This window comes from Mya arenaria, chromosome 5 (assembly GCF_026914265.1).
Source record: "Mya arenaria isolate MELC-2E11 chromosome 5, ASM2691426v1".
Classification (NCBI taxonomy): Eukaryota; Metazoa; Mollusca; class Bivalvia; order Myida; family Myidae; genus Mya; species Mya arenaria.
In genome coordinates, this window is record NC_069126.1 from 16,444,542 (window position 1) to 16,459,024 (window position 14,483).

The 14,483-nt window shown below is 34.2% G+C and overlaps 2 protein-coding genes across 8 annotated transcripts in view; one reads left to right on the forward strand and one right to left on the reverse strand.

The window, feature by feature from the left end:
• LOC128235173 (sodium- and chloride-dependent glycine transporter 1-like) overlaps positions 1-7,090 on the forward strand; it is a 52,789-nt gene extending 45,699 nt beyond the window's left edge. For all 5 annotated transcript variants that reach the window (XM_052949915.1, XM_052949916.1, XM_052949918.1 and 2 more), the window contains exon 14: positions 1,863-7,090. In XM_052949915.1, coding sequence (XP_052805875.1) covers positions 1,863-2,018 — 156 coding nt within the window. In that variant the 3' untranslated portion in view covers positions 2,019-7,090. The remainder of the gene's footprint in view (positions 1-1,862) is intronic.
• Positions 7,091-9,130: 2,040 nt separating this feature from the next.
• The window catches only part of LOC128234716 (PR domain zinc finger protein 10-like), a 28,068-nt gene continuing 22,715 nt past the window's right edge, over positions 9,131-14,483 (reverse strand). For all 3 annotated transcript variants that reach the window (XM_052949142.1, XM_052949143.1, XM_052949140.1), the window contains exons 18-20: positions 14,352-14,461; positions 12,895-13,771; positions 9,131-12,261 (exon numbers count right to left, since the gene is read on the reverse strand). In XM_052949142.1, the coding sequence (XP_052805102.1) occupies positions 11,095-12,261; positions 12,895-13,771; positions 14,352-14,461 (2,154 nt within the window). In that variant the 3' untranslated portion in view covers positions 9,131-11,094. The remainder of the gene's footprint in view (positions 12,262-12,894; positions 13,772-14,351; positions 14,462-14,483) is intronic.

Sequence of the window (14,483 nt, forward strand, 5' to 3'; positions counted from 1 at the left end):
GTAATTTTTGTGCTAGCCCATGCATGAGATTCTTTTGGTAAAGTTTTTCTTGCATGTTCTGTTTGTTTTCTGGTTGTCTGCCCTTTCACAGCTGATTTTGACCTTAGTAACTTAACTGATGACATACTTGCATTTTCAGCAGCTTCTGTTTTAAGAGCAGCAGCCTTTCTGTGCTTTTTCTGCCTTAATCTGGCTTTGGCTTTTATTTCTGCATCATATTTAGAGTTGTTTTTTTCTCAGCTCTTTAACCTTCTGTCTATATAATTCATTCTCGGCCTTCTTCTTTTGTTTCAACTTTTCAAACTTTTTCTTAAGTTTGGGATCTGATTTTAGTTTCTCCCTGTACCTTTTTACCCGTTCTTTTGAGCTTGAAGAGGGCTTGCTTTCACTATCCCTATCCTTATTCTTAAAGTTTTTCCCTTTAAAAGGGAGTTCGACCACCAGTCGCATGTTTAATTGTTATTCTTTACTGTTTACCTGTGTAAATCAAAAGTATCATTCATAAAAGTCAAAAGATGAATATTATGTCACAAGTGTAACGTTTCATGGCATGTTGCAAAACTTAAATAATTATATTCTATAATCATATTTATTTCATATTTTCTTTATTTCTGAGCATGTAAATTATCAATCATTAAATTTAGTTTTAAAAAAACTTGACTAAATAGTTTTAAAAAGAAAATGTTCCCTTCTGCATTTCTGCATTTCTACAAAAACAAATTGTCATGTATTTTAAATGGTACTCACTCAAAACTTGGCTATGCTATACTTGAAATATATTTTAATGTTCCTGCATGTTAACTTAACACAACAAAGAGTAATGGAGTTATGGATGTCTAAAAATATGCCACATGCTCAAAATGCGTTACACTTGTGACATCAGTTATGATCAGGTAGTGAAGTCATTCACTTCCCCACTTGATCATTTTTTCTATACATGTTGTTTTTGGACTTCCTGGAAGTGAAAAAAAGAAAAGAATGCATTGTTAAATATGAATGGGAAAAATGATGATGTTTAAAACACATAATGTTACACTTGTGACATTCCTATGTTATTTAATCTAGACTAGATACAAATTCTCTTTGTTTTGAGTTAATATGCTAGTTGTTTTACAAAGTCAACAGATTGTTATTCATCAGAAAAATAGTCTCTTTATATAGTGCCTTATAACTTTTCAAGGCAGCTCCAGTACTTTTAGAACTCTGAAATTCTGAATGATTGAAAATTCAATAGGTGTGAATTAAAACATGCTAGTTATGAATTTAACTAGTAAGAATTATAAGTGAAAGTATAAAACTGTTTGAAGTGGTTATAGCAAATTTTCAGTTACATTAAGTCATTTTTTAATACAAAAAAGTTTTGAACTTTAATTAACAAATTACACAAAGGGTAATTTAAAAATGTCACACAAAAAGCGTTACACTTGTGACATTTTTGACTACATATTTCACTGTAACTTTTTAACAGATAATGCTACATCTCTAAAATGTGGCACAATTATAGGCAAACAAGCACTCCACATAATAGTACACACTATCTGCATATATTTGCTATATATCTCATTAAAACATTGATTAAAGGAAAGGCTGCATTTTTTTTGAAAACACCCATATACTCCTTGTTTTGTGCAAGTCTGAAAGCTGATTAGAATTATCGTGGTCTAGTGATATAGGTTGTCACCTGACCTCTCTCACAAGTGCCCCGGGATTTGAGCCCTATGCTTGATAATAATACATTCTCTTGGTTTCTCAAAAATTACACTGTTTCTGCTTTCTTCTAGGATTTCAGAGATTTAACTGATACTGAAAAAAACGAATATAAACTAAGCTGTAGAGTTTTATTATCTTTTTATTTCCTTCAGAGTATCAAGGAGCTCTCCAAGGTTGACCCGGAATGGGGCCCGGCCAAAAAGGAGAACGCTGCCGAGAGACGCGCCCTTGATGCTGGGCCCGCAGAGAGCCTGGAGAGTTCAGTCCCTTTGACCACCTTCGGAATGAGCGGTGGTGAGAGGGTCTGAGCGTGGAACAATGAGATGGTGGATGTCTGAGCAGACTTGTGGTGTTTAGGGTTAATAGGAAGATATGGGCTCAATACCAAATTGTCCTTACTATTGAATCTTGTACAATGTTAGTTGACATGTCAGTTTCTGTTGAGCCCTGTTTTTGGATAAGTTGAATATAGGTGATAACAAGATTTTTTAAAGTTAGAAACTGTCTGATCTTTATATAACTCACTTTATGGCATAGAATTTTATCTAAACTAACTTCTAGATGAATAAAAATAATTTAAATGCAAAGTCCTACATAGTCTATGACAAACATCAAATTATAAAGTTTGAGAAGGGTAACAAATTAAAATTCCTTGCAGTGGTGTCTTGGAAATATAATAATCTGTGATGTTAAAACGATTGAAGTTTGTTAATATAGGTTGGTTTCATTTATTATGAAGAAATGTTTTTTTTGTATCAAGCATGTGTTAAGATTTTAAATACTATGTATAAAACAAATAACCATTGTGTTAAGTCTAAGTTAATGAAAGAATCTCGGATAAATAATTTGATCTTTATAACGTATAAATTCGCAGAATATTTGATTCAATGTATAAAAGGGAAAGAATAATCTTTAAATTATTCTCTTTCTTTTTGAGAAAAAAAGTATTCAGAATCGTAAAGTCACAACATTTATGATAAAGACCTTTCATTATTTTTCTGTTATTGTATGTTAAAGAGAAATTGTTAAGTATCTCAACCTTTAATCATGAAAAGTATTACATGATGGCGTTATATCTTCATTAAGGTTAGATTGATGTAAGAATCGGTGACGGGACTATGTATTGATGAAGTAAAGAGTTCATATGTGAGTCAGTGTTTTTTTTTTGTAAATGAAAATGACAAGGTAGATATCACTCTGTTGATATTTATGAATGTTAGTGTTGATGTGTGCTTTACAGCAGTTAAAGCCATGTGATATTTATGCCCCATACTTTTATGTACTTAATGCTGCTCATCTTGAACATTATACATGACATGTTCATTCATTGTTGATGACAAAACTGATCTGTCACTAAGTCTGAGAGGAGAGTATTCACTTGAAGGCCGGGAAAGAAGTATACAATATCTGAGAGCTGACGAGAGTTTAGCTGTGTTGTACAAGTCATAGATACCACCACCCTCAGATATGGTGAAAGAAAGCGTACGATCTGTGTTGGTTTGCATCAGTAAACAATATTCTATGGTAACAGTTTTAAACTCAGAAAAGTTTGTGTAAATTCAAATGCCTGTTTCCACCAAGGAAATCAATTTCAAACGGATTTTGTTTTTTAACTCTTATAAAAGATTTGATGTTTTTTTTTTAAATTTTATGACAGTATTTTGTTGATAAATTTGATGCGAATCTTAAGTTGGCTGGAACCAACAACCTTAATGTGTTATGATATAAAGTCTTTTAAAAGTCTCCTTTGACCTCATGTTAACTTTTAAGTAATGATATGTGTTTATTTTTGATTGATGATTATGATTAAGTCAGCAGGCCGAGCGGTTGTACGTTAAATATTAAATGGTGTGAATCGTTTTACCAAGAAAGACCATTCTTTTTTATGAAAATAAAAAAATAAAAATCCCCAAACATGTTAACATGTTGCAATGTGTTCGAATACACCTAGATATTGTCACAATCCAAACCATTGAGTTACATTTAACTAATTTTAATTGTAATTTGTGATTGTAATTTATTTGAGAACTTTATTTTAATCCTTATCTTTAGTATAATCTGTTTAAATATATATTTTATTCTGTATGCATTGGATATTTAGTGAATCCCTGTAGATTTTATCATTTTACTGTGTTTGATGTAGTTCAAGCAAGCACTAATATCATGTTTACAATGTGACTTCCAAACAGCATTGTTTCTCTCTCTCTTACAGTTGTTTTGTGAATTGCTCAAACCATTATACTGTCATTTGTGTGTTTTACCAAAAAAAGTGTGACAGCAGTTGTCGTATTCTCAAAGTTTAATCCCTTCTTTCCTCGTAATTGACAGTTCCTAAACTTTTTTTTTCTATACATACAAAAAAAATATTCAAGTACAAAAATATTTTGTTTAGTATATTTTAAATTTTAGGTATCAAACAATAGGGGTTCATTTAAAAGTTTATAAAAAATTATATTAAAACACATTGTTTTTTTATTGTATTTTATCTGAAATTCCTTTTTTGTATGAAAATATTTCAGTCTGAATAGTAAATCTAGAGAAATGGATATTTGAGTATTGTTCAAGTCGCTTTGTAAATAATTAGGACCCTGATAATTCCTTTTTGAGCCCACTTGAATAGGTTATACATGAACTTAGTATGTTTTATTTCATTCTATCCTGGGTTAATATTGAAGTGTTTGTGATTTCATCATCAAATGGTCTTAAATTCTTAGCTAATTGATTGAATATTCTAAACTTCTCTTTAGATCTGTTAAGACAGAAAACAGAAGGTCTAATATTATGATGCCAACACGTTTTCATGCAGTCAGAAGCAGAGGTCTAGTCAGTATTTTGCACGAGCGGTATTCAAATGGGTGATTGTTCCATGTTTTAAAAAGCTTACTTGAGATAAATCAATTAAATAGGCCCTGATTTTGAAATCATTTTGGTTATTCATTTCCTTGAAAACATCATACCTGATTGTCTAGTTTTCAAGGCAATAGTAACCATTATTATACTAAAGACATTATACAGGTAAGAATACATTTTTATAAAAGTAATTGTTTTTAATTCCTTTCTGTTATGAAGCTATAGACATATTCAGCATTTTAACCCACTCTTCTTATGATGAGGGTTTGTTAAAGCCAAAAATGAAAAATATTTTTACATTTCTAGCAGAAAGCCTGATAGTGTTTGCTAGTGCCAATTTTATATAATAGTGTTTATTTTATGTCTTCTAAAAAATTAAGTTAGTAGGTTGGATGCAGTCTGGCACCATCTTTATTGTTTAGGAGACTGAAAAAAGAAAGTGAATTTACGGTACCTCCATACAAGCCAGTGCATACATACCATATTTCTGAAGACCATTCGAGGGGATTTTGACATTTTTCTTCTGAATTCGAGGGGATTTTGATCAATCAACATATCGCTACCGCGCGAGCATCTTTTTACTTTCTTGTACATAAAGAATGTATTTTATTTAGTTTAGGCTCCTATATAATTCATCAGCCTTTGATGATTATTACATAGAAATTTATCACTTCTTGTAAATGTTGATAATAATGTTTCCTTTCGGCATTTGATAAAAAAAATGGGGATTTTTGTCCCCCGCCAGGGGTTTGGCATGTATGCAGTGCACTTGCAGGAGCTTCTAAATAACCCACTTAATAATTACAAGTAATGGCCAAATGTGAATCAGTCCGGCCATGCCTTTGATAGACGTAAGAGCTTGGGACATTAAATTCAGTTTATGAAAATGAATTTGTTTAAATTAAGAAATTTACATGTTCCAGTATTCATTTTTACATGCCTCTTGTTTTATGGTTTACTCTGAATGTTATGTACTTTATAAAAGCTAAAGCCTGATGCATATTTTGCATTCATTTGATGGTTATAAGAGCTCTGGATTTTAAAGTGGTTGATTTTATACATGACAGTGCTGTTTAATCGTCTCATCATTTTGTGAAGATTTTAACTTGTGTGGTTTATGCCTATTTAATGTTGTTTCATTTACATGATCGGTATTTTAGTGTTAAATTATACACTGTTTTACTTTTACATCACATTTTGTGCAAGTGTTATTTAACTCCAAATGAAATAAATGCCAAAATAATTTATTATGAGTTCTCAAATAAAGCATGGTGAAGAAAATAGGTTGATTCTCATTTATTGAAAGTGCCCATCTACTTCATTTAAATCTTAACAAAGATGCAGATGCCCGTGACAATGTTATCATGCCTAGTCATGTGTGAAACTCAGGATTATAGTTTTTTTTAAGTGTGAATCAGCATTTTGAAACATGGATGACAAAATATCATGCTGTTTGAGCATGCTACTAGGTCAATCAATCTTGATGTTAATGTATAGTACAGTTTATAGAAGTGTGCTTTATTGAATCTTATCTAACAGTGGGAGTGGTGGCTTGTGAGTGAATGGAAATTTTTGACCTCGTATCTGATCTATTTAAAAATCATTCTTGATGTGTTATTTAACTTGATGCTCATAATTTTTTTAGTGGCAAAATATGATGGATAAGTTGCATGACATAACAATAATATTATGAATGTGGTATTTAGTATTCACAACTGGAAAATAATAATTGCATTATAAAATCTGAAAATGCAATTTAGACCTTTAATTTTAATAGCTTTATGTAGTTTTAGAAATAATACGACAGTTCAATTGCTAAATTGCTTTGAGCATTTAGTCATGTTGATGGTATTTGCTTTAAATTTTATGTAGACAAACAACCAGCAAGTATGAATGATGTCCATGAATTTATAAGTACAACGTGATGTGACCTTGGTGCTTTTGTCGTTGTAAATAACCATCCACTTTTTACTTAATAAATACACATATTCTTTGTAAGCTTTACAATCACTTCAAAAGAAGAGCTGACGACACCTTAATGCAATAAATTAATTTCTGTCTCTATTTCTATATGTAGTTATAGAGTTATTGCACTAGAGTGACGACTGTCTGCAATAAATCTTGTCTTGTTTAGAAACCTGCTTTTACTGGCGTGTATTATGTTGAAATCACTTTATCACTTAAGTTTCAATGTCCTTGAATCTCTTTATTGTCCCACGGTGGTGCTTCACTCAAAAATGAATTGAATTGAATCAATGTGGCTTCAATGTGTCTTATGAAATTAAAAACTTCATAATCTATTAACCTGTATTGAGCAATATTGTCTTGTGTTAACATGCCAACTTAAATTAAACATCTTCTTCACCAATGTATTTACACTTTTTGTTTGTCTCCGTTTGAAAATCAGCATTATAATGGTAACATTACTAACGTGACACTATTTCATTTTAAAGATGTTTTGCATTTGTTACTTATCTGTGAGCTTTTTTTCGATCCAATACATAAAATATGAATAAAATCACAAAAACTATTACTTCTTGTTTTTGAAATTGTCCATTTAGAAACACGGAGGTATTATCATTTTCCTGTGCTTGTGTTTAGATTCAGGTTGATGTTAAAATGGCAGTCAGTTTGCTTCCTAGAGTTCTTGTCAAGCCCACAAATGGATCATGCAATGTGGGATTTTATAATATCTTGGCCTATGTCCATCTTGATGAGACCGACATGTACAAGAACCAAATCTGTATAGTTTTAGCATGTTAACAAAGTTCAAAATGGAAATAATTATATGTACAAGCAAATGTGTGTTTTCACTTACAACGGTTGATGGAAGACTCCTACAAGACCTGCTTAAAAGAACTCCAGTCTGAACAGCACATGTGTGTTATGACAGATTGATTTACTTGGGCACAACAGGAGATAGCGTGTTCAAATCTCGCATAAAAAGTAAGAAACCTTGACAGATTTATGGTAGTAGAGGAATTACCGGTACATTCTCGTCTACCAGAGAGATGATGCAATGCGCACCAGATTTATCATTATCAAACATCTGATGAATGAGAATGAGGTGTTGAGCCTTACTTGCATCAATGACGAACAAAAACAGACACCTTGATATTGTTATTGCATCATTCAATATCTTAAATCTATTTGTAAATAGTAATGAGAAATGAAACCAGGTCATCATATCAAAAGTAAAGATCCTGTACCATGGTTAAGGGAGAGAGGTTCTGAAGTTAAGGAATAATCCAGTCAGGATTCTGAGCTTTTGTCTGAAGACTATTGTATAGTTGTTCATGTTTTTGCTCTGACATTTTGCATCACACACAGAAGGAAGAACCTTGAAATGTATTACTTAAGTAAAGAAATAAATTATAGAGGTGGTCTTAGCTCCTTTACTGTGATTCGGGGATGAATTCCTTTTACTCTTAACAGACCCCTGGCAATTTTCAGTTGTTTTAAGAACCCCTGAAGATATCGCTCATAGTATTATTGATGAACAGGGCATCAGGCCTGTATGTCATAGGTCTAGTCACACTCATCGGCCAATAGCCTATAAGAGTTATAGCTTATCCTGACTAAATGAATGATTCTGAAATAATACCTAACAAATGAGTAAATTTCAAACAGATGGATTTTGAAGATCGGTAATTGGAAATCTTTCCTTGAAGTTAACAGAATCCAAAAAATGATTTCTAACTGTTCAGAATAATGAGACAAAGGGGTGATGATTACATTATGTCTAGACTTGATTATGTACAATCTATACTAAACTAAAAACACAACAGTTTATCTAATGACAAAAACTTCCTACATTCCTTCTTCAAAAAATTCTAAGAACATCAAAACATTAAAAAAGTTATATAAATCCAAAATGTTCACCGTCACATTCTGATAGAAGCAAAGTTGTTATGAAATAGACTGAGCAATTTTGTGTCTTGAGCCTGAACTCAAATTTAGGACTGTATGTAGTCTGTATTCTGAATTCCAACATCAGTGGGAAAACTGCAAGTCCATCACATTCTACATTTCCTACTCGTTGAGTGTTGATGATGAAATTGTATTACGATACTTTTTTAAATGGTTCAATTATTCACTATTACTTTTGTAAGATGAATGAAATAAAGATAGTTCTCTAAAATTTAATAAAAGTGCATTTCTGAGTACGTCTGGACCCAGACATCTTTTCATTAACGTGGTCCTGTGGGTAAGAGTCGATAAAGACCAGGGGTCATATTCAATATAATTAAAGTTATCCTCTTTAAGTGAAATCTAAGATGTTCATTAAATATGGCACTGAGGTTCTATTTTATTTTAGGAACTTTGTTTAAACATACAAAATCTAAAATCTGAAGAAACATCGTATAAATGGCAATAGGTATTTCATTTCCTCAACTTTGTGTTCATCTTCAATACTTGGCTCAATTCACGCAAACAAATATTGAAAAGTAACAAAAGATGGCACTTTGATAATAATAATTTGAACTGACAACAGTTACTACCGGTAGATCTTCACTGGACTTGGTCAAAGTGACTTGGTTTGTTAATATGGTAAACATGAGACTTGAGATATGTTTGAGTATATTTATTGCAAGAAATCACTATAAATAATATCTAACTAACAGTTAACAACATTTAATTCTCAATAACTTACTAGAAAAAAATAAATTAATGGAAATGGCTTCTTTACAAATCAGAACATATTGTTAACAAACCAGTACATGCAGTTTACAAAGCAGTACATGGGGTTAACAAACCAGTACATGGCTTTAACAAACCAGAGCATGGCGTTAACAAACCAGTACATGGATGGCGTTAACAAAACAGAACATGGCTTTAACAAACCAGTACATGGCGTTAACAATCCAGTACATGGCGTTAAAAAACCCAGCCGTGGCATTAACAAACCAGTACATGGCTTTAACAAACCAGTACATGGCGTTAACAAACCAGTTCATGGCGTTAAAAAACCCAGCCGTGGCATTAACAAACCAGTACATGGCGTTAACAAACCAGTTCATGGCGTTAACAAACCAGTACATGGCGTTAACAAACCAGAACATGGCATTATCAAATCATCAAATGGCGAAATCAAACCAGTACATGACTTAACAAACCATTACATGGCGTTAACAAACCAGTACATGGCGTTAACAAACCAGAACATGGCATTAACAAACCAGTACATGGCGTTAACAAACCAGTACATGGCGTTTACAAACCATACGTGGCATAAACAAACCAGTACATGGTGTTAACAAACCAGAGCATGGCGTTAACTAACCAGAGCATGGCATTAACAAACCAGAACATGGTGTTAACAAACCACTACATGGCGTTAACAAACCAGTTCATGGCGTTAACAAACCAGTACATGGCGTTAACAAACCAGTACATGACTTAACAAACCATTACATGGCATTAACAACCTAGTACATGGAGTTAACAAACCAGAACATGGTGTTAATAAACCAGTTCATGGCGTTAACAAACCAGGACATGGCGTTTACAAACCAGTACATGGTGCATTTCATTAAAAAAACATCAAAAGCACTGTGGAGCACACAGGAACATGCTGTTTTTCTGCAGTTATGAAAATGGACATTTCTCAACAATATCTAAAGCATATTTTCTCTGCAACATGTGCACCAAGTTTCATCTGAATATCTTGAACATGTTTTCAGTTATAGCCTAGATTATAGTTTTTGCATGCAAACAACAATGCTAAGCCTTAATAAGAATACATCAACTTTTTCTTTAAATAACAGGCAAGCTAGAAAGTAGGAAAATAACAGAAATGTTTATTTTATTACAGCTCTATCTAGACAATATGTACCATATTTGATAACAGAGCTCTGTATCGACAATATGAACCATATTTGATAACATAACTCTGCCTAGACAAAATGTTCCATATTTGATAACATAACTCTGCCTAGACAATAGACAAAATGTTCCATATTTGATAACATAACTCTGCCTAGACAATAGACAAAATGTTCCATATTTGATAACATAACTCTGCCTAGACAATAGACAAAATGTACCATATTTGATAACACTAACAGAGATCTGCAAATTAAATAAGTCATATGTTGTTGCATATAATTTAAATGGAAATAAATGTACATCAGTGATTTTTTTTCGGCGATTTATATATGTCATATTCCTAATGCCAAAAAGTACATTTTTTCACATGTTTGAAAAACTGCAGGTTTAAAAAAAAAAACTATATTCAATGGTTAAAAGGGATATTTTAGTATATAAAAATAATTTTGTGGGAAAAGACCCATGTAAAAAATTGATTCCTAGTGTACAAGTCAATTTCTGATAAAATACAAAAAAACAACAACATGAATTTTAACAAAGAAAACAAGCACAATACTTTTCCATGTTGAACATTAATCAGTTGTTTGGCAATTTGTTGGTTGAAAAGTGTTTTAAAACTGAAGATACAGGTATACTGTGGATGCATGGACATTACTTGTGTGGAGACCTTGAAGATAGCACAGTATTATTTACATTTTTTGTGACCTAGTTGTTAGAAAAGTGTTTCTCAATTGATTTGTAGGCATAGTTTGTCCAATTTTTGGGTAGATATGTACCAGACACAATACTGATTGGAGGAAAGCTGATCTGCCCTCCCTGGGAAGTGCCCGGTGTTTGGTTGACCCCTTCTGGGGCCTCAACCGTAAGAATTTGGGCCCCGCTGACAGTGGGATTGCTGGCCAGGATGGGTATCTGGATGTTTGTGCTGCCAGAGGAGACTTGCACCTGTATAGGGAGCTGGGACGGGGCAAACTGTTGCAGAGCCTGGCTTAGATGGGCAAGTTCTATGGTACCTGAGCCGCCAGCGCCTGATGCTTGTATCTGAACCATGGCTTGGCCACCCTGGCTCAATCTTCCTGCCAAATAGGAGGCAGCATCCACTCCCTGGGTAGCCGATATCTGTCGGAAATCTACAGACTGTGTGAGTTCACTCATTGCTTGAGTGAGGAGGTCTGTTGCTTGGGAAGCATCCTGTGCCTGGTTGCCCTCAGCATCGTAATGCTCCACTGCTACAGTCACTGTACCGTCTGCGTCTGTTGATGTGTGTAAGGCATCGTGTTCCATCTTTGTTAGATGTAGGGGTATACCTCTGTTTCTGCTATCAGGGCATGTGCCTGGGTGCTTCCTACGCTGGTGCTGAAGTAGTTTAGCCTTGCTAGCATACTGCTTATGACAATGACTACACTGATGTGGCATGGTCGTGATAGAACCAACTGTCTGGGAGTAGGTCGGATTAGGTACGCCAGGGATTTCTGTGAGACTTACTTTCTTGCGCCCACTCTGGGGGAGCTCTGACCCAGGGTGATTTTTCATAATATGGGCCTTCCTCTTGGAGCTAGATTTGTAAACTTTGTCACAGTACTGACAATAGTAATCCCTCTGAGTTTTCAGAATGGGTAAATTCAGTTCAGGAACAGAATCAATTTTCACATTAGGGTGACGTTTTGCGATATGATTCACAAGCATTCCACGTCGCTTAAACCCAAGCAGACAGAGATGACACTTGTATATGAACCTATGGTACTCTGTGGGTGCCACTTTGGGGATGAACCTCCGGCTCTGAGGCTTCAGCATTCTCATCTTGTCCTTCTCCAGTCTCTCTACAGAGTGCATTCTATGGATGTGCTCCTTCAGTTTGTCCTTTCGCTTGAACTGGAAAAAAAAGAGTAAAGAACATATCATTTTATGATTTTCTGTGAAAAACAAAAACAAATTTATTTTCTCTGCTCTTATAGCTTTTCGTTCCCATACTGCTTAATAAAAGTTTTGATATAACATCACCAAAGTTACGTCACACAGATACGTTTCACACAAGATTTTTCAATTATCTTAAATTTAACTAAAATTGTCATTTTTCTTAAATTCTAACAAAAAAGAAACAGATAATTTGTTAAATTGTAAGATTAAAATTTATTTCACTTGTGATCACAGAAAATTATATAAAAATATTGCAATCTGTTATCACTTTATAAATATATTTCGATTTTAACAACGAATTTCAACATAAGTCTTTCCCAAATGCCAAATTACTTTTAAATATGAGCACCATGAGCAGAATGGCAGTTCTCTTGATTGGTCAAGGGGCATAATTTCAGAGATGTTCATATTTTTTTAACATTTGCTATTGACAATGATGATGCCACCTAGGCTATGACAATACCTAGATTTTCATTTTGTTCGAATACAGAAACTAATAGAACCCACAACAGAGAATTACGAGGTTTACTAGAACAGGACATAAAAGACTCTTGTCAATATTTTCTCAATGAAAGGCAAGTCTCTCACCTGTTTTCCACATGTGTCACACATGAACTCTCGTAGTGTTGAGTGTCGCAGCATGTGCATTCTCAGCTTGTCTGACCTCGGGAAAACTTTCCCGCAAATCTGGCATGGATGTTGCTGGTGCGTATGGAAGTTCTTCATGTGTTTCTTCAATACCAGAAACTCTTGGAAGACCTTCTCACACTCTGGACAGTTGAAAGAGCCATTCTGGTTGGCATGCACGTAGCTGTGTTCCCTCATAGCAGCTGTATGGTCGAAACCCAGGTTGCATATCGGGCATTGGTAGTATTTTGCGGTACTGTGGATTTTCAAGTGACAGGAGAGCGCAGAGTTGTTCATGAATCGTTTATTGCACTGTGGGCACTGGAACGGCTTGGAGTCTTCTATCTGGTGACTAATGACATGTCCATCAAGTCTCGCCTCCGATGTGAACGTCCTGTTACATTCTTCACATTTAAAGCGTCGTAGACTGGCTCTTGTTTCTCGTTTCATGCTTGGTGGCTTAGCGTGACATTTAACATGATCGACTAAATCCTGTTGTCGGTAGAATTGATACGGACAGACCGGGCAGTTAAAGGACGTCTGTAGTGACACTCCCGAGTCATTCTGCGATGGTTGCGTGCTGGTACCAAGGTTTGATCCAGGACTCATCATCATATTAACTTGCTCCGGTATAGGAGAAAACTTCTTCTCCACGTCGCCATCCACATTATGGGAGAGTATGTGTAGATTGTACAGGCTGGGATTGTCGAATGTCAAGTTACACTCAGTACACGTGTGCTCTGAGGCCGGCGGCTGGTATGTGCCTGACTGGATCTGGGATTGGATGTTTTTCCGGAAAACTTCATTCTCATGACGCTTGTGGTATTTCTTAAGCATTCTGAAATCAGAAAAGTTGAAGCCATGAGTTCAATGTTTCAGAATTTGCAATAATGTTATTAGCATGTACATTAGAACAGTATATTTAAAATAAATTTTTAGCTGGATATCATATAAAATTGATCATGATCATGATACATTTTTAATTCAGCTTTAGGCTGATAATTGTTTTGATTTGCAAGGAAGGATTTATCTTAGGTCACACACTTAAGCAAGTACCAAACCCTCTACAGAGCTTTTCCAAGTGATATAATAAGGTTAATAGCACTGCATTTTGATATTGGAGCTTGTTTTCGACTTGAGTCGATATTTGCAGATTTGGATTTCACAAGGCACTAGCCAAATACATTCAGAATCTGCTTTACTCCATGTCAGAGAGTGAAATACATATTTCTGGTCAAAAAGCAGTACTACTAACCTTTAAATTATACACATTACTGAATATAATCATAGAAGACATGTTATAAAATAATAAATTATATTTTTTAAAATGAGTAAGACCGTATCACACACACTAACATAATTTGCAACATGTATCGCTTGCAGAATTAAGATATGCATATTTTAAAACAATATCTTACTTGTTAAGATAAATGTTGGTGGATCGTTTCTTCCAGTGAAAGATCCCAGATGAAGGACTGGAGTACAGAAGGCTGGCTGGATCATTGGCCACCGCAGTGCTCGCCTCTTGCTGTAGAAATAAAGAGTGGAGA